This window comes from Aspergillus lentulus, assembly GCF_001445615.1.
Source record: "Aspergillus lentulus DNA, contig: Alt16, strain: IFM 54703, whole genome shotgun sequence".
NCBI lineage: Eukaryota > Fungi > Ascomycota > Eurotiomycetes > Eurotiales > Aspergillaceae > Aspergillus > Aspergillus lentulus.
The window spans coordinates 4201726-4222329 of NW_028322113.1; the positions used below are offsets into that span (position 1 = coordinate 4201726).

The 20604-nt window shown below is 51.4% G+C and overlaps 7 protein-coding genes across 7 annotated transcripts; 4 read left to right on the forward strand and 3 right to left on the reverse strand.

The window, feature by feature from the left end:
* Positions 1 to 1534: 1534 nt before the first annotated feature.
* On the forward strand, positions 1535 to 4009 carry ALT_8822 (AFI1/MesA family protein; the record flags this gene model as incomplete). Its single annotated transcript, XM_033558596.2, has 3 exons — positions 1535 to 2175; positions 2230 to 2290; positions 2348 to 4009. 3 exons carry the CDS (start codon positions 1535 to 1537, stop codon positions 4007 to 4009), a joined length of 2364 nt encoding a protein of 787 aa, XP_033414487.2.
* A 495-nt stretch (positions 4010 to 4504) lies between these two features.
* Positions 4505 to 5662, reverse strand: ALT_8823 (uncharacterized protein; the record flags this gene model as incomplete). The annotated part of the gene is made up of 1 exon (XM_033558597.2): positions 4505 to 5662. One exon carries the CDS (start codon positions 5660 to 5662, stop codon positions 4505 to 4507), a length of 1158 nt encoding a protein of 385 aa, XP_033414488.2.
* Positions 5663 to 6893: 1231 nt separating this feature from the next.
* ALT_8824 (pyridoxal kinase) lies at positions 6894 to 8347 on the forward strand (the record flags this gene model as incomplete). Its single annotated transcript, XM_033558598.1, has 6 exons — positions 6894 to 6947; positions 7009 to 7019; positions 7135 to 7214; positions 7265 to 7477; positions 7533 to 7650; positions 7711 to 8347. 6 exons carry the CDS (start codon positions 6894 to 6896, stop codon positions 8345 to 8347), a joined length of 1113 nt encoding a protein of 370 aa, XP_033414489.1.
* Positions 8348 to 8487: 140 nt separating this feature from the next.
* ALT_8825 (putative deoxyuridine 5'-triphosphate nucleotidohydrolase) lies at positions 8488 to 9207 on the reverse strand (the record flags this gene model as incomplete). The annotated part of the gene is made up of 3 exons (XM_033558599.1): positions 8488 to 8571; positions 8628 to 8800; positions 8865 to 9207. 3 exons carry the CDS (start codon positions 9205 to 9207, stop codon positions 8488 to 8490), a joined length of 600 nt encoding a protein of 199 aa, XP_033414490.1.
* Positions 9208 to 9646: 439 nt separating this feature from the next.
* Positions 9647 to 10842, forward strand: ALT_8826 (phosphotransferase family protein; the record flags this gene model as incomplete). Its single annotated transcript, XM_033558600.1, has 3 exons — positions 9647 to 9745; positions 9798 to 10093; positions 10143 to 10842. The coding sequence occupies 3 exons, from the start codon at positions 9647 to 9649 to the stop codon at positions 10840 to 10842; spliced, it is 1095 nt and encodes a 364-aa protein (XP_033414491.1).
* A 4799-nt stretch (positions 10843 to 15641) lies between these two features.
* On the forward strand, positions 15642 to 17277 carry ALT_8827 (uncharacterized protein; the record flags this gene model as incomplete). The annotated part of the gene is made up of 3 exons (XM_089600481.1): positions 15642 to 16855; positions 16913 to 17047; positions 17160 to 17277. 3 exons carry the CDS (start codon positions 15642 to 15644, stop codon positions 17275 to 17277), a joined length of 1467 nt encoding a protein of 488 aa, XP_089455374.1.
* A 618-nt stretch (positions 17278 to 17895) lies between these two features.
* Positions 17896 to 18717, reverse strand: ALT_8828 (putative C2H2 transcription factor; the record flags this gene model as incomplete). Its single annotated transcript, XM_033558602.1, has 1 exon — positions 17896 to 18717. One exon carries the CDS (start codon positions 18715 to 18717, stop codon positions 17896 to 17898), a length of 822 nt encoding a protein of 273 aa, XP_033414493.1.
* Between the last annotated feature and the right edge of the window lie 1887 nt (positions 18718 to 20604).

Sequence of the window (20604 nt, forward strand, 5' to 3'; positions counted from 1 at the left end):
GGATGACGGCATAAAGTCGGCCCGCTTCTTGGCACGTGCGGGTCTGCGGGGATCGTGATCCTCCAGTTGATGCTGAAGGCTGAAGCAGAACAGACAACAAGAGTTTACACAAGTTGCGTTTCCTGGGGGATTTCGTCCATCCTTACAGTAATCCCTTCTCTGCTTCCTCCATGAACGAAATGAAACTATGAGATGCTCAAGACGCGCTGTACCAAAACAGTGCTCGGAGCGGAACAAATTCGCATGCGGATGGTTTCATAGCCAAAGGGGTCAAAAGGCCACACTCAGGTCGGCGACGACTCAATGCCTCAGGCCATGGATCAGATGATGCCAGCATGATGAGTGACGGAGAATTATGCTCCAACATAGCGCTCGTCCTGAGACCTTGAACTGGTCTGCCTGGAGTAATCAACAGCCATCTGGTCAAGTTACTTCGCTTCCTCGGCAATTCTGCATATTGCTATGTATTTCTTTCGCAATCTGCCGAAGCCAAACAGATCGTATGCTCGAGTGGACGAGTGGACTTCACAAGTCCACCTGAGAACCCACGCAATGTGTTTACCAATTCGGCAGCTGGTACGAAGGCGTTTGTTCTCCGAAAATAAGGGGAAGCACATACCTGATAGAACGGATTCGATACGTCTGTCGCCTCCGACAGGACCTTCTGACTGTGACAACAGACGCGCGGAGTTTCCAGCGTTTCGATTGCCGGTACGCTGGTAGGCTATTCTGAGTGTGAAGGACTGGATTTTCTCCTTTTGAGATTGCCACGAGGGAAGAAGGGATTGAATATTCATTGAACTACGTAGTTCTCAAGTCATAGCGCAGATAGACAGCTGCTATCATCGTTTTCGCGGTTTTCTGTATAAATGACTGTGGTTCAGTCCCAGTTCACGATCACATTCGCGATTGTACCATCTTCCAAGACTCGGTAAGACTATCCTAACAAACGGTTTCCCAGTCTTTATAGTTCTGCCGAAAGATAGGAATCATGGCTTGCGAACATAGCGCGTGCTGAGTTGGAAAGGGTCCTTTTGTGGGACTAGACAGTGGGAGATTGGAGTCTAAAACACACGTCGGATCAGTGTACCTGCATGGTCTATTCGCGAATCACACCGGGTGTGGTTGAAGTAGTCTTAGAATAATTTCCTGTCATGCAAGGGCCCAACGGAATATTGTTGCGACCTCACGATGGGATTGATCTGGTCCTGGCACTGCTTCCCGTCGACTTTCCCCGCTGTGGAGATGGTTGGTACGTGGTGGTTTGGTTCGATGGGTTGAGGCGTCCCCTTTTTCCCTTCAGATCAACTGCGCAAGTGAAACCCCTGAAAATGAACGGACGAACGACGATCGACTAAGCTTCCGATCGGTCACAAATTGACTAACTAGCAGATGGCCATGGCATTCTACTTACTCAGGACCCTTTAATGTCCATTGATGCGAGATATGCGGTGATTATACCCATTTCTCTGCTAGGAGCAGTCCTACCCCGTATCTCTTATCCTCTCATTGCTTTTCTCCCTCACTACTGAAAATGGCCACCACTCTTCCGTTCCGACCGTCCGACGATGCTGCGCATCCATTTCCTTCCGTATCGAACCCTTCGAAGCCCAATGGCCTGCCCCGATTGTCTCCATCTCCCTCGGTCGTCAAGAACAGATCTCCCAGCAGCTCAAGATCTTTGCGTCGGCCCTCCGGAGATCATCTCGCTGCCCCTCGTTCCTCCAGACCCCGACGATGCAAGTCACAATACCCTTTAGACTCGTCGGAGCGCCATGTCGAGTACATCCTCGTCGCGTCCTTCCACATTGACCGGGGCCCGATCATGGAACATCAGTATCCGGCGCCCATTAGCGGAGATGAGAGCATGCTCGCGGAATTGATGTTGCCGGACCAGACGCATGTACGCAGCCAAGACTGGACCATATTTTTCTTGCACAAGGACACCAGTGCGGAGGGAGAGGACGGGGATTCAACAACGGCGAAGAAAAAACGTCGGAAAAGGGCAAGGGCGGAGCAGAACCCAGACAACGAAGCGGACGACAATAGCCAGGACGAAGATACCGATGCTCTCACGGAAGAGAGCAGCGACGAGGAAGACGATGGTGGCGAGGGGCCACCGTTGATGTACGTGCTTAATCTTGTGAATACAAAGCAAGATAACACAGTCAGACGGTTTGTTCTCCTGCTCCACAGCCTCGTGAATCACTCAGCTAAATGAATTTGTAGAGGTGCGGTGGTCAAGGCTATGGCAATCTGTACACGCCATTCATTCCTTCATATCTATAAGGTGATTTCACCCGTCTTTAATTGAGATGAACATGTGCTCATACCATTGGCATCATAGCCCTTGCTATTACTGGCGCTGGAGGACTATTTCAAGTCGCCGTACCCCGAGACTCTGGCGACGCTGTACAACGCCGTCAACGAGATGGATTTGTCATTGATGCCCAAGCTTTCGCTCCTGGAACGACAGATTTTGCAGGCTAGTAATGCGAAGGACATGTTTATCGAAAAATTCGAGCAGATGATCCAGCAGCGACTGGTCGAGGAGGGAGAGCCCGTGGAAGACACCCCGCCATCGCCCAAAAAACCCGCCCCTCGGTATGCGCTTCCCCGCGACACCCACGAGTTCGAATCGCGAGTCATTTACAATGACATTCCCATTCCTGTCAAAGTGCCAACTGTTATATGGCCCGAGATTGTGGGAGACTTCTCTCTCATCAAGCTCATCCAGACGTTCTCTACTGTTCATGCCACAGCACCTCAGCCCTTTCCGCTTCACCCGCACTTGACCACCAATGGTTCCTATACGCACCCGATCATTGTCCTTGTCAACGCCATGCTCACCCAGAAACGGGTGATCTTTTTGGGCCACAATCGACCCTCGGGCGAAGTAGCAGAGGCAGTTCTGGCCGCCTGCGCTCTTGCGTCCGGTGGGATCTTACGTGGCTTCACAAGGCATGCCTTTCCCTATACCGACTTGACGAAGATCGATGATCTTCTGAAAGTTCCTGGCTTTATCGCTGGAGTCACGAATCCCACGTTCGCAAATCACCCCGAATGGTGGGACCTTCTGTGCGACCTTCCCACCGGCAGAATGAAGATCAGCACGCACATCGAGCCCGCCCCGGTTACGGAGGGTCTACTGTATTTTCAACAGAGCTCTTTCCTGCAAAACTACACGCCGAGCGCCCATCCGGATCCCACCGGTGACAACGCCTTCATGGAAGATGTCCAACGGAGTATCACTAACCGTTACGGAGAGAATGCGATCCGTGCGAAATGGCGCGCATACATTACCAAATTCACGCGCGTCGCGGCTGCGTTTGAGGAAACCGTGTACGGAGCTTCGAATCTCTACATCATCGGGCCGAACGAGGAGCTATCTCCGGAGAGCCCGAGTGGTGTCCAAGCCGACCCTCTGGACCCCACAACGTTACGTGGCCATGGCTATGTGTGGCCCGACGAGGCTACGAAGCAGCGAGAATTGATCGCCTCTGTGTCGCGAATCGAAGGCTGGCGCACGACACGGTCCTACTACTCGTTTATACAGGATATCGCGGCCATGTACTACCCCGCGAGACCAATCCAGAAACCTGACCTGCACCATCACCATGATCGGCTGCGCACATTGCGGCTATCTCATGCCGACGCTGGAGCCATCTACCTTGCCTTTTCCCATGCTGTCAAGGACTATGCAGGCATATGCCAGCTTCTGACGGTGACGCCAGAAAGCCAAGCTGGTCTTTTCTACATTAGCATGGGCCTCTTTCACCCCAATCAGACCGTTCGTGAAGCAACAGCCGATCTTCTAGATCGAATAGCTGCTCACCCCGCCGGCCGACACTTCTGGGCTCAACTCAGCCGCTTCAATAAACTGGCGTACTTCCGAGTCCGACGGGAGAGGGATGCAGCGCAAAGCCCTGTCTCAGGGACGGGGTCGAGCTTTGGGGCGCCACAATCTCTCATTGGAATCGCCACTGGCAATGCCTCGAGGCGCAGCTGAAATCACATAAACATCCTGACGACACAACTACAATGTTCTCGTCTATATTACACATAACGACAGTGAATATATACATTCTTGGATATCATTTTCTTTTTTTTTTCCTTTCATGTGGGTGGGGAGGTGGCTTACGCCTCGTGTGTATTGTTCTAGGGCGATATGGCATGCAATGACATGGCGATATGATATTTGATGAAGTTATTCAATTCAGTGTCGATACTTGGAATACTATGCAGCATAATGATGACCTTTTTCCTTGATTCTAACGATCAATATCGTTAAGGCACGAAGCATGTAAGGTGTTATAATTACATTAAATCTATATAAGTATGATAGTAAGGTGAACATCCAAGGAAGTAGAACATGCCAAATCCACACTCGCTGTCGTTATCCATGCAACCATGACCTGAAGAAGAGCAAACAAACGACAGACACCATATGCGTAAGGAGAGAAGTGAAATATACAAGGAATGCGACAGGCGTCACCGCGAAGAATCACAGCAGCGACATCCCAAGACTCAGCGCCACCGTCCACCCGATCAACCGCCAATCGACCGCTGAGGGCCTCCAAGCCCCCGACGTCGTTTTCGCTTTCTCGCCAACGGTGATGTTCACATTCGCGAAATTATCGCCGCAGTGCCGGTTCAGCGCCAATGCAGAGGGAAGATAGGAGCTCGTGAGTGGCTGGCCGTCGACCTGCGCCCAGCGACTGAAGATATCCATGCTGGCTTGCAGGCACTCGTTGCAGGTGGGCCAGGGGGCTTCGTCGGTGGGGTACCCGGCGGGGATGGAGTAGGTGTCGAGGTTCTGCGGGGAGGAGGCGTTGGTAGCTGCGTCGACAAAACAATAATCGTTTGTGTCGGGGTTCTTGAGGCAGGTGGCGCGGTAGACGGGCTCGTAGGTGATGAAGCCTGTGTAGGCGCTGGCGACGAGCGGGTTCCCGAGCTTATAGTCTTTGCCGCAGGCGTCGTCTTTGAGGAGGTTAGTGGCGAGGCGGTTGAAGATGGAGGTGCAGGTGTCGACGGAGGCGGCGCAGGAGAGGTCGAGGACGTGCGAGGTGGCGGTTGCGGAGGTGAGGGTGTGGAAGAAGGAGGTGGAGTCGTGGAGGAGGAGCGAGATGGAGTGGCAGGAGGTGACGGTTGAGTTGGAGAGGAAGTCGTTGAAGAACTTGGGGCAGCTGTCGGCTGTGAAGTTGTTGGAGAGACTGGTGTCAAAGGGTGTCGGCAGCGAGTCGGTGCTGGGATCTGCACGAGTGTGAAGGTGCGAAGGAGTGCGTTCATCGACGTCCTCCTCGGTGGCGACGACGATGGGTAGCGTGGCTGCTTCGTCGGCTAGACTGCTCTCGATCACCCAGGTTTTGCCGTATCGGGATTGTCCACTATCCAGATGTTCGCCGGTTACACTCTGTCCGCTCGGAGACGCCTCAGTTCGCGACAGGAACATGCCATGAGCTAGTGGGTGAGAGTCATCTAGAATCGCAGCTGCGGAAACCAGCGACGGCAGAAGCAGTACCATCAGAACGGTGACCAAGGTCGTTCTCGAATTGCCGGACCGGCGATGTCGTGAGGTACTGCAGACATCAGGCCTCACACTTTCACCCCACTGCGACGGTCTGCGTGGCCTATATGGACTAGAATGAAGGAACGACTTCATATTGGCAGAGAATTGAATGAATGACATTGCCACAATGGCTTGGAATTGAACTCAAGGCGATAAAAGAGAGAGTGTCAGAGGCCAGTGGTTATCATGGTCTCTGGAGTCCTTGACCTGGTGGTGGGTATATCATCAACGACAGTGAAAATGAGCGACTATTAGTACCAAACTACCCAGAATCATCGATCAAGAAAGGATAGCAGAAAGATTAAGACTGCCCCGGCGGAGGCATAAGAGAATCATGATCCAGCCTCCGTTAACAGACAAGAAAAAGAAGAGAGAAAAGAATAGGATGCCTGTCTGTCTGACAGAAAGCAAGGAAGAGCACGAAAACCTTCAGGAGACAGACAACCTGCAGCAACAACGAGAACCGCTGTGTGACTGCTGAGTTTAACTTTGGACTATTCAGCCTAGGACTCCTGGTGGTACGGACCGCCCTGCAAAATCAGTGCTTTTGGCGTCAGTCTATTGAGACAGCTGCCTTAAAACTCGGCATTATAGCACTGAGCGTAAATTTAGCAACCATTAATGGACCAAGGAACGGTCTGGCCACGAGTAGAACTTGGATAAGTGGATCTCTTGTGTGCAGAGGTCCGACTATCTCTTCCACAGAAGCCGACACTAGAGAAGACGAAAAGGGGAACATCTTCGGAGAATCCGTAGAGCTAGGACCTGTGCATGGCCCATGGCCATGGGCAATGATCAGTGGCCTACGGAGTACGGAGTATATATCCATGAGTCCAGACTCCATCCTGCGACGATCGCAAAGCAAGCGAACTTCTTTTATGATGCAATCGTCGTTCGTGGGAATGAGAGGAATGAGACTCACTGAGTTCTCTACTCCCTCGAACAGAAAAGTGGCCAAAGTGTGCGATTTACCCCTGACTTAGAAAGCGGAAAACCAGGAGGAAAGTACCCATCAGTACCATTGCAGCAGCCATTTACCGTCGAGGTACATCGGGGTACATGGACAGTGCAGGAAATCGAGCCGAGCCTTGATTGGCCAATCATGCCGCCGGAAAATTCCCTCCACTTCCATCCACATTTTGTGTCATCCGGACAGATACCTATCTAAGTAGTGATTGATTCATTATATCAGATACAATTGAAGTAGTTGATTCAAGCCGGATTATCATGAGCTGTGTATGACCAAGGTACATCACAACTTTTCACCATAAAGTCTCCTTTTTTACTGAACGATCGGCTCCCTATAACTCCGTACTTGCATACCATGTCCTCCGACAGCTTAGTACCTGAAACAAGGGTACTCGCCATTGCGAGTCATGTAAGTCTTTTTGTCCACCTTGATTCCAGCTTTGGTTGATAGTACTGACGAGGAGAGCCAGGTCGTCTACGGGTACGTACTCTCTGCTGTGTCACTGTACCCCTCCAAGTGCACCAGGATATAGTCCTCTTGTCATCTATATCGTGCACCGTGGCAATATGAACTGAGCAGCGACTAATGGCATCAGATATGTTGGCAACAAAATGGCTACGCTGGTCATGCAGTTGCTGGGGTGTGATGTCGCCGCCCTGAATACTGTCCATTTCAGTAATGAACCCAATATCCTTCGTCAGCTTGAGTCAACTAACATTCAACAGGCAACCACACCGGCTACAGACAGTTCAAAGGCACAAGGTCAACTGCCCAAGAGATCAGCGACCTATATCAGGGTCTCTGCCAGAGCCATCTCACGGATTTCGATGTCATGTTGTCGGGTTATGCACCCAGTGCTGCAGCTGTAGAGGCAGTAGGGGCTATCGGCTTAGACCTGCAGCGCAAGGCCGAGTCAAATCCTGGCTCGTTCTTTTGGGGTACGTTCAACTCTGTCGTTGTTGAATTACCCGCTAATGGTGAACAAACCTACAGTCCTCGACCCTGTTATGGGCGACCAGGGCCGGCTATACGTCAATGATGATGTAGTGCCCGCATATAAAAAGACCATCCGCCACGCTGACCTGATTCTCCCCAATCAGTTCGAAGCCGAGTAAGGATGCAGCCATACCTTTAGTCCGGTACACCCTTCATTAACCAACATCACCCTCAGAGTCCTCTCCGGAATCAAGATCACCTCCCTCAGCACCCTCGCCGAGGCCATCACCGCCATCCACACCACCTACTCAGTCCCGCACGTCATCATCACCTCCGTTCGCATCTCCCAGTTCTCGTCGTCCCCAGAAGCCACCACAGACAACCTAACCGTCATCGGCTCCACCATCAAATCCGACGGCTCCCCGCGTCTCTTCCGCGTAGACGTCCCCGCCCTCGACTGCTTCTTCAGCGGCACAGGCGACATGTTCGCGGCCCTGACCGTCGCCCGGCTCCGCGAAGCCGTGTTCGCCGCCGACTCCACCCTCCGCTCGACCAAGTCGTGGGTCTCCCCGGACGACGTCAAAGCCACTGATCTGCCTCTTGCCAAGGCCACCGTGAAGGTGCTGGCGAGCATGCACAGTGTCTTGGAAAGGACCCTGGAAGCGCGTGATGCCGAGCTCCGCGCTGCTGCGTCTGCGGAAGAGACTGAACCGGGCTTGAGTGAGGAGGAGAAGCAGAAGAGGGAGTATCTGCGGCGGACAAAAGCCGCCGAGGTGAGGATTGTACGGAATGCGCGGTTCCTGCGGGAGCCGGATGTGGAGTTCCAGGCGCAGGACTGGAAAAAGGAAGATTTGCCTGTGGGACTGCAATAGTTGGGTTCATGATCTAGACGTACTATAGACTTATTACTCTGTATAGACCTATCTCATGAATAGAACGTGTTATGAGCAACCTGTCATGTTTCTAGTATCGTCATGTCTATCTATGTCGTAATAATCCAAATTCGTTTATATTAAAGACCCGTGCTTCCGAATCCGCCCGCCCCACGGACACTCTCCTCCAGCTCCTCGACAACCATCACCTCGGGCGTGTAGATCTAGTTAAGTTAACCACCAGCGTCACCACACCCAGAATGAACGAAGAAGAACTCACCCGTTCAAGCACAAGCTGCGCAATCCGATCCCCCAATTTAACCGTAAAATCCACATCCGAGAAATTAAACAACAGAACCTTCACTTCACCCCGGTAATCAGCGTCAATGACGCCCGCCCCGGTATCGATGAAGTGCTTCGAGGCAAGACCACTCCGGGGGGCAACGCGGCCGTCTGTTCGTTAAACTAATTAGCATACATTCTTCCGACAGAGAAAGAAAGGATAGGGGCAGCGTACATGTCCCCTCAGGCACGGCAATCGCAAGCCCTGTGTCAACCAGGGCTTTACCCTTGGCCGGGATGACAGTCTCCTTCGCGCTGTAGAGGTCGTAGCCTGCGGCGAAGGCGGACCCGCGGGTGGGTGCTTGTGCGGACTCGGTGAGCTTCTTGACGAGGAGAGGAGGAAGGGGCTGAGAGATGGAGGTGACGGCGGGTGCTGTGCCGGTGGTCATCTTGTTGGTGTTGGCTGTGTTGTTGGAGTCGGGTTTTGTTCGTTTGGCGAGGGGAGAGGCGGGGAGAGAGGGAGGTTCGTGGGTGGGAGCTGTGGATTGTTGAGGCGGTGGTGTGGTCTCTTTTGTCATAACTTGGATTGGGCTTGCGAGATGTATGGAAGAGAGAGAGATTGCGGTGTACCGGTCCAGAGCTGCGATAATTGACCAACAGCAGATGCATGGATGGTAGGTTAGACGCGTCTGGCGGTGTACGCGCACCGCGTTGTTAATTGGCTTGGCATGTTTGCTCTTATTGTGCTAAACATTCAGCCTCAGGCACAAGTCCAGATGACCGAGCTCCGACGCCCCGCAAGTGCAAGCTCGGGCCAGAGAAATGGGGTTGCTGCCAATTGGACTGTTTTGCCTCGGTCCGCAGCGCTGGAGCTGACCTGGAGCATGTCCTGCTTTCTTATTACCGGGGTTATTTCTGTCTCCAGGTACCTCCGGTTTTTACATACCTGTCCGGGTTGACACTGCGGAGAAGGGATTTCTATATCAACTACCCTTGTATTGTTTGACAGTCGGCGTCATGGCTGGAGCTGTACGCCAACCGATTGATATCCCGTCGCTGGAGCGATACCTCGACCAGAACGTGCCTATCATCAAGACGCCAATTGATGTGAAACAAGTAAGTCCTCAATACCTCTTTGTTCGCTTAGTCTATTTGTTGACTTCAACAGTTTGGCTTCGGGCAATCCAATCCCACCTACCTAATTACCGGCTCCGACAAACAACAATATGTCCTACGAAAGAAACCTCCAGGCAAGCTCCTGTCCAAGACGGCACACCAAGTCGAACGGGAATACAAGATCATCCACGCATTAGAGAAGACCGACGTTCCTGTCCCCAAAGCATACTGTCTATGCGAGGATAGCAATGTGATCGGCACTCCGTTCTACATCATGGAGTTCATGGACGGTCGAATATTCACGGATCCTGCCATCCCCGGCGTAAGCGCAGAAGAGCGAACCGCACTGTACGTCTAGCCCTCTTATTTAGGATGAGACAGATACTAAGAGGCGCAGATGGCGCGATGCAGTCCGCACGTTAGCCAAGTTCCACCGGGTCGTCCCCAAGTCTGTCGGCCTGGAGCGATTCGGCAAGCCGTCCGGCTACTACGACCGCCAGATTGCCACCTTTACCGCCGTGTCCAACGCGCAGGCGCAGGCCGTCGACATCGAGACCAAGAGGCCCGTTGGCGAACTGCCCCACTTCATGGACATGGTGCGCTTCTTCTCCAACAAGGCCACCCAGCCGCTCGACAGAGGCACCCTTGTGCACGGCGACTACAAGATTGACAACATGGTCTTCCACAAGACAGAGCCGCGCGTCATCGGGATCCTGGACTGGGAGATGGCGACCGTCGGCCACCCGCTGTCCGACTTTTGTAATCTCACTAGCCCCTATTTCCTTGACGGGACGGACCACAAGACGGAGCAGTTCCAGCCTGGCGTGGTGCCAGGCTTGCCGAGACGCGAGGACTGCTTGCGGTGGTACCGCGAGGTCGCCGGGTGGGACCCCACGCCGGATATCCTTTGGGGCGATGCGTTCTTCTCGTGGAGGAGTTCGGTGATCATGCAGGGAATCGCGGCGCGGTATGCCCTGCGCCAGGCTAGCAGTGCGCGTGCGCAGGAATACGCGCAGAAGACCGGGCCGTTTGCTCTGGAGGCGTGGGAACGGGTCAAGAAGGTCCAGGAGCAGGTGCGTCAGAAGGGAAAGCTGTAGTACGATAATACATACAAACATTCTCCGTAACTAGCATGTATGTATCGGCTAAAGCATCAATTTTTTGTTTCATACAGCTAGAAAACTCACACTGCCAGCTGTCAAGTGTCAACGTCATCAGCCCAGACCCCTTCTCAATGGGATCTATACCCTCCACACATTAGCTTCTACTGCATAAACAAGCAGTAAGCACAGATATTTAACAACGCATTCAAGGGAGAAACCGGAACAAAATCACCAAAGTACGAGGCAGTCGTCCAATCAAGCCCCTCGGAGCAAGCCACCGTTTGCTCGCGGTGATAATTGGGTGCGGCTCAGGGAGGCTTTGTTTGTGCTGCCTGTACGACCGGTGGGTTGTAGAACTCTGCAAGGTAATACCAGCTCATTTGCAAAGACTAGGTTTGGAGGACAAGGTTGATTTGTGAGTACTCCCCAGTGTCTGTGAACGAGGGACCATGGTGGACACTTTGTTTTTGGTATGAGGTCATATACCTAGTAGGACTGGAATGATTATGCAGATGTTTTCCTTAGTACTTTGGGAGTATTATATAGCTAACCACAGCTATAAAGCTATCATCGTCAATATCATACTCCATCTGAAGTAATAGATGCAATGCTATATGCCCAGTTTAGAATCGCTCACGTTGCAGCTGTGAAACCAAACCGATGTGCTACCCTCCATAGTATTGGCCTGCGCAATGAAGTGATCAGTCTTGTGAAATTTTGCAGTGCCATGACTTTACATCCAGACTGCCCCTCTAGTAATACCAGACTAGAAAGTTGACGCATCACTTCTACTTCGTCTTACTCTTGGTCAACTGGGATGGGAATGAACCAGGCGGGTCAACCGGGGCGGCCCGCTTTACTGGCCTTGACTTGGTTTAATGGATAGATCCGCTTACCGGATATCAGCGACGATAACAGACTGGCTTCCTTGAGAATGACTGGGGGTTGAGACTTGAGCGCCTGATGAATCATGCTGGATGAAGATCAGACGGGGGAAGAAATCATCGAACCAATCATGCATTTGGGACCCTGGTACTGTTAGTGCAGCAGGCGTGAATTGCAACAAGGATTGTTTGACCAAGGCTAAAGCCAAGGCGTCAGGTAGGTAAGATTGTGCGCAGGAGATGGGTAGTACTAAATCAGTTGAGTCGGACAGTGAACACAGACCCGTAAGATAGGGTAGACTATCTTAGACTCCTCGGCCTAGAGACGTTTTTGGAATGAAAGAGAGAATACGAGATAAGCTTGTTGCCACTTCCTAGGGTGGTTGTCACCGTCCAGGTAGTCTCATACCTAAACTGTCCGGGGAGGATTACTAGAAAGTTTAACTTGGGCCTCAAGCAAAAGTCAAGTGGAGCACACGGGAGGGGAAAGTGGCCCAGATCCAATCATAATGGCCACAAGTTCTGCAGAAAACAGCTGTCGATCAGTTCAGCTCGGACTCCGGAAATACCATGGTCCGTTATTTGTGTTACATTCGCTTGCGTGGATATCCTACTTTAGAGGCTGATGCTGATGCTGATGCTATGCTACCAGCCAGCCAGATCAGCACACGCGGATGCAAAACCAATGATTAGATAACTACCTACCCACTGTCATACTCTGAAATTCTGCTTCTATCCGGTCATTGAGGTGAAAACACTGAATTTCGAGTCTCCGACATCGCAAACACGGAAACCGCGGTCTGGTTCGTATAGGGGTCGTATCTCGGCGTCGAGGCGCCTGAGGCGGAAATATCAACCGGCGTCTGCTCATGGGCGGATTGAAGTCTCCGTCATTGCCTGGGATGGTCGGCGACTTTTCCATTTTCCAGCCTCGTTTCCTCCGTAGGTGGGCGGTCACCCAGTCCCTGTTATACTCCTCTTGGGTAGTATATGTCCTGAACTTAGGGATTTGTTCTTTTATTATTCTGTGTTGGGGATCAGTCTACCTGAAATCGCTGCTAACCAACGAATTTCATTTTGTTTTCGGTTCAATAATCTTGTAATCCTCCCAATGATTTCTCTTCCTGTAGGCTGTAGAGCTGGTGGAACCAGAATATACGGTCAGGGATAAAATGTAAGAAACGAGCCTTAGGCACGAAAACTGCCTAATCGATGCGAGGCTTACAGCCTTGTCGCCTTAGGCACTAATCGGGAAGTCAAGACACACCGTAGGAATTCTTCGCTCATGTACGAGCACGTAATTCGTAATCCTGAGGGGAAAGAGGGCAGATCGCAGCAGGCTGACCTCTGAGGCCAGGGCTCCAGGAGTTCAAAGTTTTGGAGAATTTGGAGAGTTTGAGCCTCTTTCGACAGTCCCTGGTTCGTCATGGAGCCACGCACATCACAAGACCGATCAGATCAAGGCTAATCAGAAGGATCCCCGCGTCGAGAATCCAATTCACATACAAGTAATAGCGATTCATAGAGTTTCTACGTTGGTTCGGTGCAGATGAGCAACTTCAGCCTCCTCTTTTTGCCTTCGTTAGCCGACCAATCATACACGGCCATTCTGCAGAGAGCCTCAAATGGCCCGAACGTGGAGGTTGTTTGGTTGGATGGTGCGGCTGGCCCGGAAGAGGCTCGTGGTCCTTAGAACCCGGTGCTAGGTGCAACTGTGAAATAGAGCTGCCTACGTCCAGTCGTCAACTCCTTGAGGATCTGATCACGAGAATGAGATAAAACACCGCCATTTCGCCCGGTCAGTGTATCTAGAAAATGTTCATAGACTGATGAATCCACACTCAACTCGGATAAACAAAGTCTCGGACAATCCCCGTTTACAAGGAATATAGTATAGTATGCCACTACTGTGCGTGCTGGACGGTTAGCATCATTGTTTCCCTCAAAATAATATCAGGCGGTATTATGATGATGACTGATGGCCATACTTTGCTGTCAATCATTAATATTATTACCTAGACAGCTAGACTAAGGTACCTACTGGGGCTCATAGATGACTGGACAGTGGACAAGCGCTACCTTGCTCCCTCCCTCCCAACTAAAATTCATCTAAATTAGAATCCATACCTGCGCCATAAAGGAATAGTCGTACTGTATTTCCGTCCTCTGCCTCAAACCCCACTTTGCTTTGCCTGTCTGTGGCGCGTCTGAAGACAGTTAACCCAGCACTCTGTGAGCGTCAGGACGTCGACCTTTTTCTCTTCTTTTCCGTTCTCAAGGATGATCTTCATTCCTATCACATCGCATCTCATCCTTTGCCTTCTCCCTCGAATGATCGAAAATCTGACAACATTTTACTAAAATTGGAGAGAGTGAAAATAGGGCGAATTTCACCCAAGCATTCGTGGTTCGAAGTGCTTGCGATAATCTAGAACAGCAAACTTCCTGCAATTCTTCGTCTTCTTCCCCATCATAATAATTGTCGTGCTTATCATCCTCATCCTCATCAATCTCCTCCTCATCATCATCTCTATCCATCGGTGTCTGTGGACCTATTGCCTTGTCCATGGATTTACCTTTGACCGCTTAAACCTTCTCTCCTCCTCTCTGATCCTCTGTGCTCATTCTCTCCTCTATTATTCCTCACTCTAAACCCTTTTCAACCGTTCCGCCAAGCCAGCGTCACCTCTTCCCGCTTGAGCTAACTAGCTCAAAGGCAGTAGCCTCATCGTCTGGAAGGCCCATAGTCTCGATATTTATTCCTATTATTGATCATTATTTTGTTATCCTCAGTATTTCTGATTTGATCTTCCTTCCTCTGGCCACGCACGACTTGGCTACTGCTGTCACTGTTGTTATAATTGGCACTCTTATTACCCTTCCCGACCTGCATTCTGCTTCTACGTTGCTTTGCTCCTGCGAAGTACCTCTACAACTGCTACCACACCTATTCTTCTTATTGCGACGAAACCCGCTACTGCAGCGTCGTCACCACCAGCACATGCCCACAACTCCACGGCCGTTATAATAACACTCCCAACTATTACTCCCATTGGCGACTCCGCTTTTCTACGATTCTGGACTTTTTTTGCGCCCTGTGAGATTCTTTGTTTGTCTCCTCCTTCCCAACATAACAGCTCTGTCATCATCCTCCTGCGCGTTTCATTCGTCCACATCTTCGGTATTTTTGTCCTGGCACTCCCAGCCAGCCGATGCGCCTGGTATATCAATTCGATCTGCGCCATTGACCGTGCGATTTGGCCATCTTCTGAGCCTCACTGCAGGTGACCGGCTCCTGCAACCATCATCGGTTCCCATCTGGAATCACCGATAGGCTTCCAGCCACGAGGTCTTTCCAATTCCTATAGGTGAGCCTACCTTAAATTGCTTCAGTTTTTCCCGCATTCTACCCTTCTGGGGAAATGGAGCTTGGATTGGCGCCATCATCGATGAACTGCTCCATAATGCAAATCGCGCCCTTTTTCTCTCTGGCTAGTCAACGGTAGTCTTCATGCAAAAGTCTCCAGTTCAGTTCTGGTCTGGTTCAGATTCTTAGATGGACGATGATCTACTGCGGGGTTTTCCCCCGGAAATTGCGTACTGGCTCTGAGCAAACAGCTGTATTGGCTACCCGCTCAATGTTTCATAAGCTGTTGTTTAACATGCTTTCCTTTTTCTGTCAATCGCATGTACTAACGATGTCAATAGATATTCCCTCTGAAGAAGCACTGTTGTCTTATGTGCCTCGATTCTCTCTTCACCTGCTCCGCTCAGTCGCGGGATAGTGAGCTTGAAATCGACATTTCCTCTCAAGCCAGGTACAGAGAGGTAGATTGGAGGCAAAGGCACCCATAGACGCGGAAATCCATCAGGAAGGGGCTTCCTAATGCCCCCTCAAAGCCCGCCTCCATGACCGACGCATACGAACCAGATGACGACCGGCTCACTCCCGGGCTAGAGGTTCAGAAACCCAATTATAAGCCCGACGAGCAGCTGCCCCCATTTCTAACTCAAGATTCGCTCTCTAAATCTGGTGCTACTGCTAAATACCCTGGAGATGAGGGAACGTCTTCGGACTTTCCCCGTAAGCCGTCGCCGACATCCAAGCCCGAAACAACTGAGGGCGACTCGGTACTGATCTCTCATCTAGATCCGAATCGCCCAGATATTGCCAATTACGAGTTAGAACATCGGCGCGTTCGGGATCCCTGGGTAGAGGATCAACCAAGTCTGCAGAAGACGAAAATTGACCCTCAAGCAAGGGAAGATGGCAAATTCCAGGAACCGGCTTCGTCAGTGGCGGAGAGAGCTCTCCAACTCTTGTCGTCTGTCCCTGACGTGTTACCACCGCCCGAGAACTTGGTATCACCTCGGGGTCTCAAGAGCGCATCTCCGCCCCAATCGATCAAGGACTTGTTGGAACCGCCTGTGCCACAGGCCGAGCCAATCAGCATCAAAGTCGAAGTATCATCTCCAAAAGAATCACATCCGCCGGGGCCCTCAAATTTCACCGCCGAACGCAAGTCTCCCGTTGTTTCGCCCTTGAAAAAGTTTGCAATATCACCTTCAGAAGGACCGGTCCAAGCCCTGCTCCCAGCACTCCAGACGTCTCCTCCATTAGCAATTGCCAAATCGCCAGAGAACCACCAACAGCATAGCCTGCCGTCGATACAGACTGCTTTGGCCGAGATCTCGGGGCCTTACTCTCTTCCTCCAGTCTCCACATCCCCTCCTTCAATACCAAGGAATGAACCAGCGTGGGATCATCAACGCCCAGGACAGTTTGCTCCACCACAGGTTCCCCCTAGTCCTTACTCACATCTTTCCCCTGCGAGCTCCAAGGGGATGTCAGCTATGTCCTCTCCAGCATCGCAGCAACAATCCCAGTGGAGGCATACACAATCCAACATCACTTATCTCACAACGCCACATTATGAACCTTCGCCATCGGCGGTCAAGAGTCCGGCAACCAGCTATCCCACTCCCACTGATCAGACGCCGACGGGCGAACGGGCGCCTTTCAATCCGGGCCCGCCGCCCACCGCACCGGTTCCCCCAGGCACGTTTAAATGCCGGCATCCAGGGTGTACTGCGCCACCTTTTCAGACCCAATATTTGCTTAAGTAAGTCAAGATGAACCTCGTTGTATTGACAGAAATGGGCTCATACTTCTTTCCCAGCTCTCATGCAAATGTCCATTCACAAGATCGACCACACTTCTGTCCCGTCGAAGGGTGTGCTCGAGGAGTTGGCGGCAAAGGATTCAAACGCAAGAATGAGATGATTCGACATGGCCTTGTCCATAATTCGCCAGGGTATGTATGCCCTTTCTGTCCGGATCAGCAACATAAATACCCCCGGCCAGATAACCTTCAAAGGTGAGCTTCCACTCTTCTTGGCCAACCTTCAGGTCCTGACAGAATCTAGACACGTGCGAGTTCACCATGTCGATAAGAGCAAGGATGATCCCGAGCTCAGACGAGTGCTATCTCAAAGACCCGAGGGCAGCACTCGAGGCCGACGACGCCGAACCACAGCTCAGTAGCTCTTGCGCTGCATTATCCTTCATATTTACTCGCCTTCAGTATGCAGACCGTCGAAACACCTTCTCCGTCGCATCACCACCCAGGATCGACCGCCCATTCGTGTAACCTGCATATGCATTGACGAATTCCCTTCCCGAGTTCCTGTTTGTCGTACCTTACATGATACCATATTCTTAGAATTACGTTCGCGTTCGTTGTATGCTGCCCTTCGTTTTGTATTAGCATATATCCTTCCATCGCTATAGGGTACAGCGTGGTGTCCGAAATGGGGACTTGCCTTGTGATTGCGATAGCCGGCGTTGAGTGTTCTTTTTCTATTATCTGAGCTGCACATTAGCCTCTACATACATTGTTTTCGTTTGGAAGCTTTGGCGTCTTGATCTTGGCCTGGAATCGAACGGAATCGAGCTTTTCATCTTCCTGTATATGCAAAGATATGGTATAGCCAATACGACTTGAATCAATTCAAACAAAAAGAACACGAGGAGCTCTATCGAAATACAACGGCAGAAACACGGCAGAAACAAAGGTCAAGACTCCCCGCAATGACATCCGCCGCTAATACAACCCAAACCCGCCATAAATGCACACATACACATCCAGAGAAAAAGTCAAGATCAAGAGTCAACCTCTCCCCTCTTATGAATCCGCCGCACATGATCCTTCATGTTATCGACCCGACTAAACATTCTCCCGCAGTCCGGCCACTCACATACAACACCGGGGTTATGCTTCGCCTCGTGCCGGGCGCGGTCTTTCTTGCTCGAGAACCCGCCCGCAACAGCCTGCGGACAGCCCTCGTGCCGACAGAACAGATGCTTCCGGTGCCGGTTGAAGTGCTTGCGCAGATCACAGCCGCGGTGGAACGTCGCGGCCGAGGTGCAGCCTGGGTAGGCGCAGCGCCAGGAGCCGTCGCGGTTGGGGATGCCGTAGTTGGTTAGGTCTTTGGTGTCAAGGTCTGGGGAGGGCGGTTTCGGGTCTAGGTCGAGGTTGGGGTTTGTTGAAGGGTCCGGGTAGAGGTAGGTTTGCGGGTTGGGGTTGAGGGTAGTGGGGGTTGTTCTTTGCGGGGTGTATGTCATTGTTGAGGCTGGGTAGATGTCGGTGGGGTGGTATGTTGTTGCTGTAGTTGCTGCTGCTGTTGGTGGAACTTGGGAGGTCCATTGCTCGCCGTAGGGGAGGTAGGATCCGCTCATGGGTGCGAGCATGGTGGTGTTGTAGGCTTGGCTTGTTGGCATGACTGGTATGGCTGGCTCGATGTCGAGGCCTGTGTATGAGGACGGCGGGGGACCGGCCAGGTAGAAGCCGTCCATGTCTTCCTCGCTGTCTGCTTGGCGCATGTGGTATGGGCCGGTCTCGGGGACATCGTGCATGCCTGGGAAGGTATATTGGTGCGAAGACATGGCGAAGACGGTTTGGTGGTTCGTAGTGAATAAAGTCATATTGGCATGGGCTACAGTATGAAATGCTGTAGTTGAACCCTTGTTTCGTTCAAGGAAACCACAGGATCAAGCGATCTCATTTGAATTCTTTTTTTCCAAGCAAAGGTTGATCATGGCATCTTGCAGTTAAATAGTTACTGGTGATGCGATGCAGCATTGTTGAAGCGAATGTCTCTGTGCTAGATGAGTCGAGTTAGTATGAGGCCTAATTTTCTTTTCTTTTTCCCTTGACTAATGATATACCCAGAAATGCTTCTTCATTAGAGCCGAATGGTATTGCTCAACGTCAGACGTGGCTATGTTATGCATCGGCACGCTGACAGAGTTGACTGAATTAGCAGCTGTCGACTCTTCACAATGTCCATGTACTACTCTTAAACCTGCATAGAGCCGGTTGATGTCATCAGAGTCGATACCATTGGCTGTCAACGTGTGATTATACCTATTTCTGGGTTCTTCATGTTGTATTTCTCCCATTCACACAACACGTTGAAACTACGTGAGAAGGCCAGGTAGGCTCAACCTCCAGATAGCGTCGGGGTTTACGCTCGGAGATCGACATAATGAGCCAGTAACCGCGAGAGACATCTGTTGGTATGATGCTGTGCTGAGAGTCTGAGACACATACCTTCATACCGGTTGTTCGCTGCTTGGTACCTGTGGCTTCCGAACCTTCTTGTGGGCTTGGACTTGGCTGCATATAGTTAGATGTATACGAGGCTTGGCGCAAGAGCCAATAACAGCAGAATCAGATTCCGAACACCGGGGGTTCGACTCTTAGCGCTGATTAGTCGTTGAGTCTTGCTCTTCTCATTCGCACCAGCGGCCGCACCAAAGGCACCACAGCTCGAGAGATGTGTGGTTGACAACACGGACTCCCGGCATCGAGTATGGAGATGTCAGAGTGGTCCTGGCAATCAGGGGCCATCATTGGATGTCCGGTAGGGCTGAGGTGCGGGAACGCTGTGCAATCAGCAAGTGGCATGGCAATTGTCTTAGCTGTCGAGGAAGGCTTTACCTGGTTCAGATGTTGGGAGTTATAATTAGTCACAGGCGATCTACCAAACAAACGACCCTTTTCGCTGACAGAGGATACCGGCTTCCACAAGGGGAAGACGCCCTTTGCCTGGTCGACCAGGCCGATCAACCAGAGGCTTAGAGCCTCTTTAAGATACCTGTTTGGGCCAAAACCTGCGAGCCACGTGACTTGGGTCTCACCTTCGGCCCTATCCCCAGGTATGCACGGTTCCGTGCGGTGTGAACGATGAACATAACAGCAGCACAATTAGGAAAAGATGAAGACAATATGCTTTTCTCACTGTGCATAAGCCAAAACATGCATGGCATTGCGCCTTGATTAGGCCCCCTCACCTTGGTGATTGGACTGGATATGCTTACCTGGTCTTACATCCTCTCGGTTGTCTTAACATCAGATAGCAGTCATACCCATTGTGGCAGTCCCGTCAAGCGGACGCTGATTCCAATGCAACCCCACTGTGTTATTTTTTCAGTGCTTATCCTCCTGGGAAGATGTTGTGCAAAGAATGGATAAAAATGGAAACACGGGACGGCCCCAGAAAAGTCCGCCGGGTGGCTGTAAAAAGAGCGGTGTCAGCAGAACAAGGTTCATGATGTATCAACAAGCCTTCAAGGTATTGCTTGTCATTTGTCATCCTAGACAGTTCATTGTTGTCTTGCCCTCCCTGAGACAGCTGACTCTTTCCCTCCTGTCCCGCTGAAGTCGTGTTTGGCAGCTAGAAGGCCTTACCAGATTTTCTTTCCGTAGAATTCTATTGATTACGCTGACCAGAAGGAGCCCACATATGCTCGTGGTGCAGACGGGTCCAAGCAGGTTCAAAGGGAGCAAGTACGGTTGAGCTATTGTCT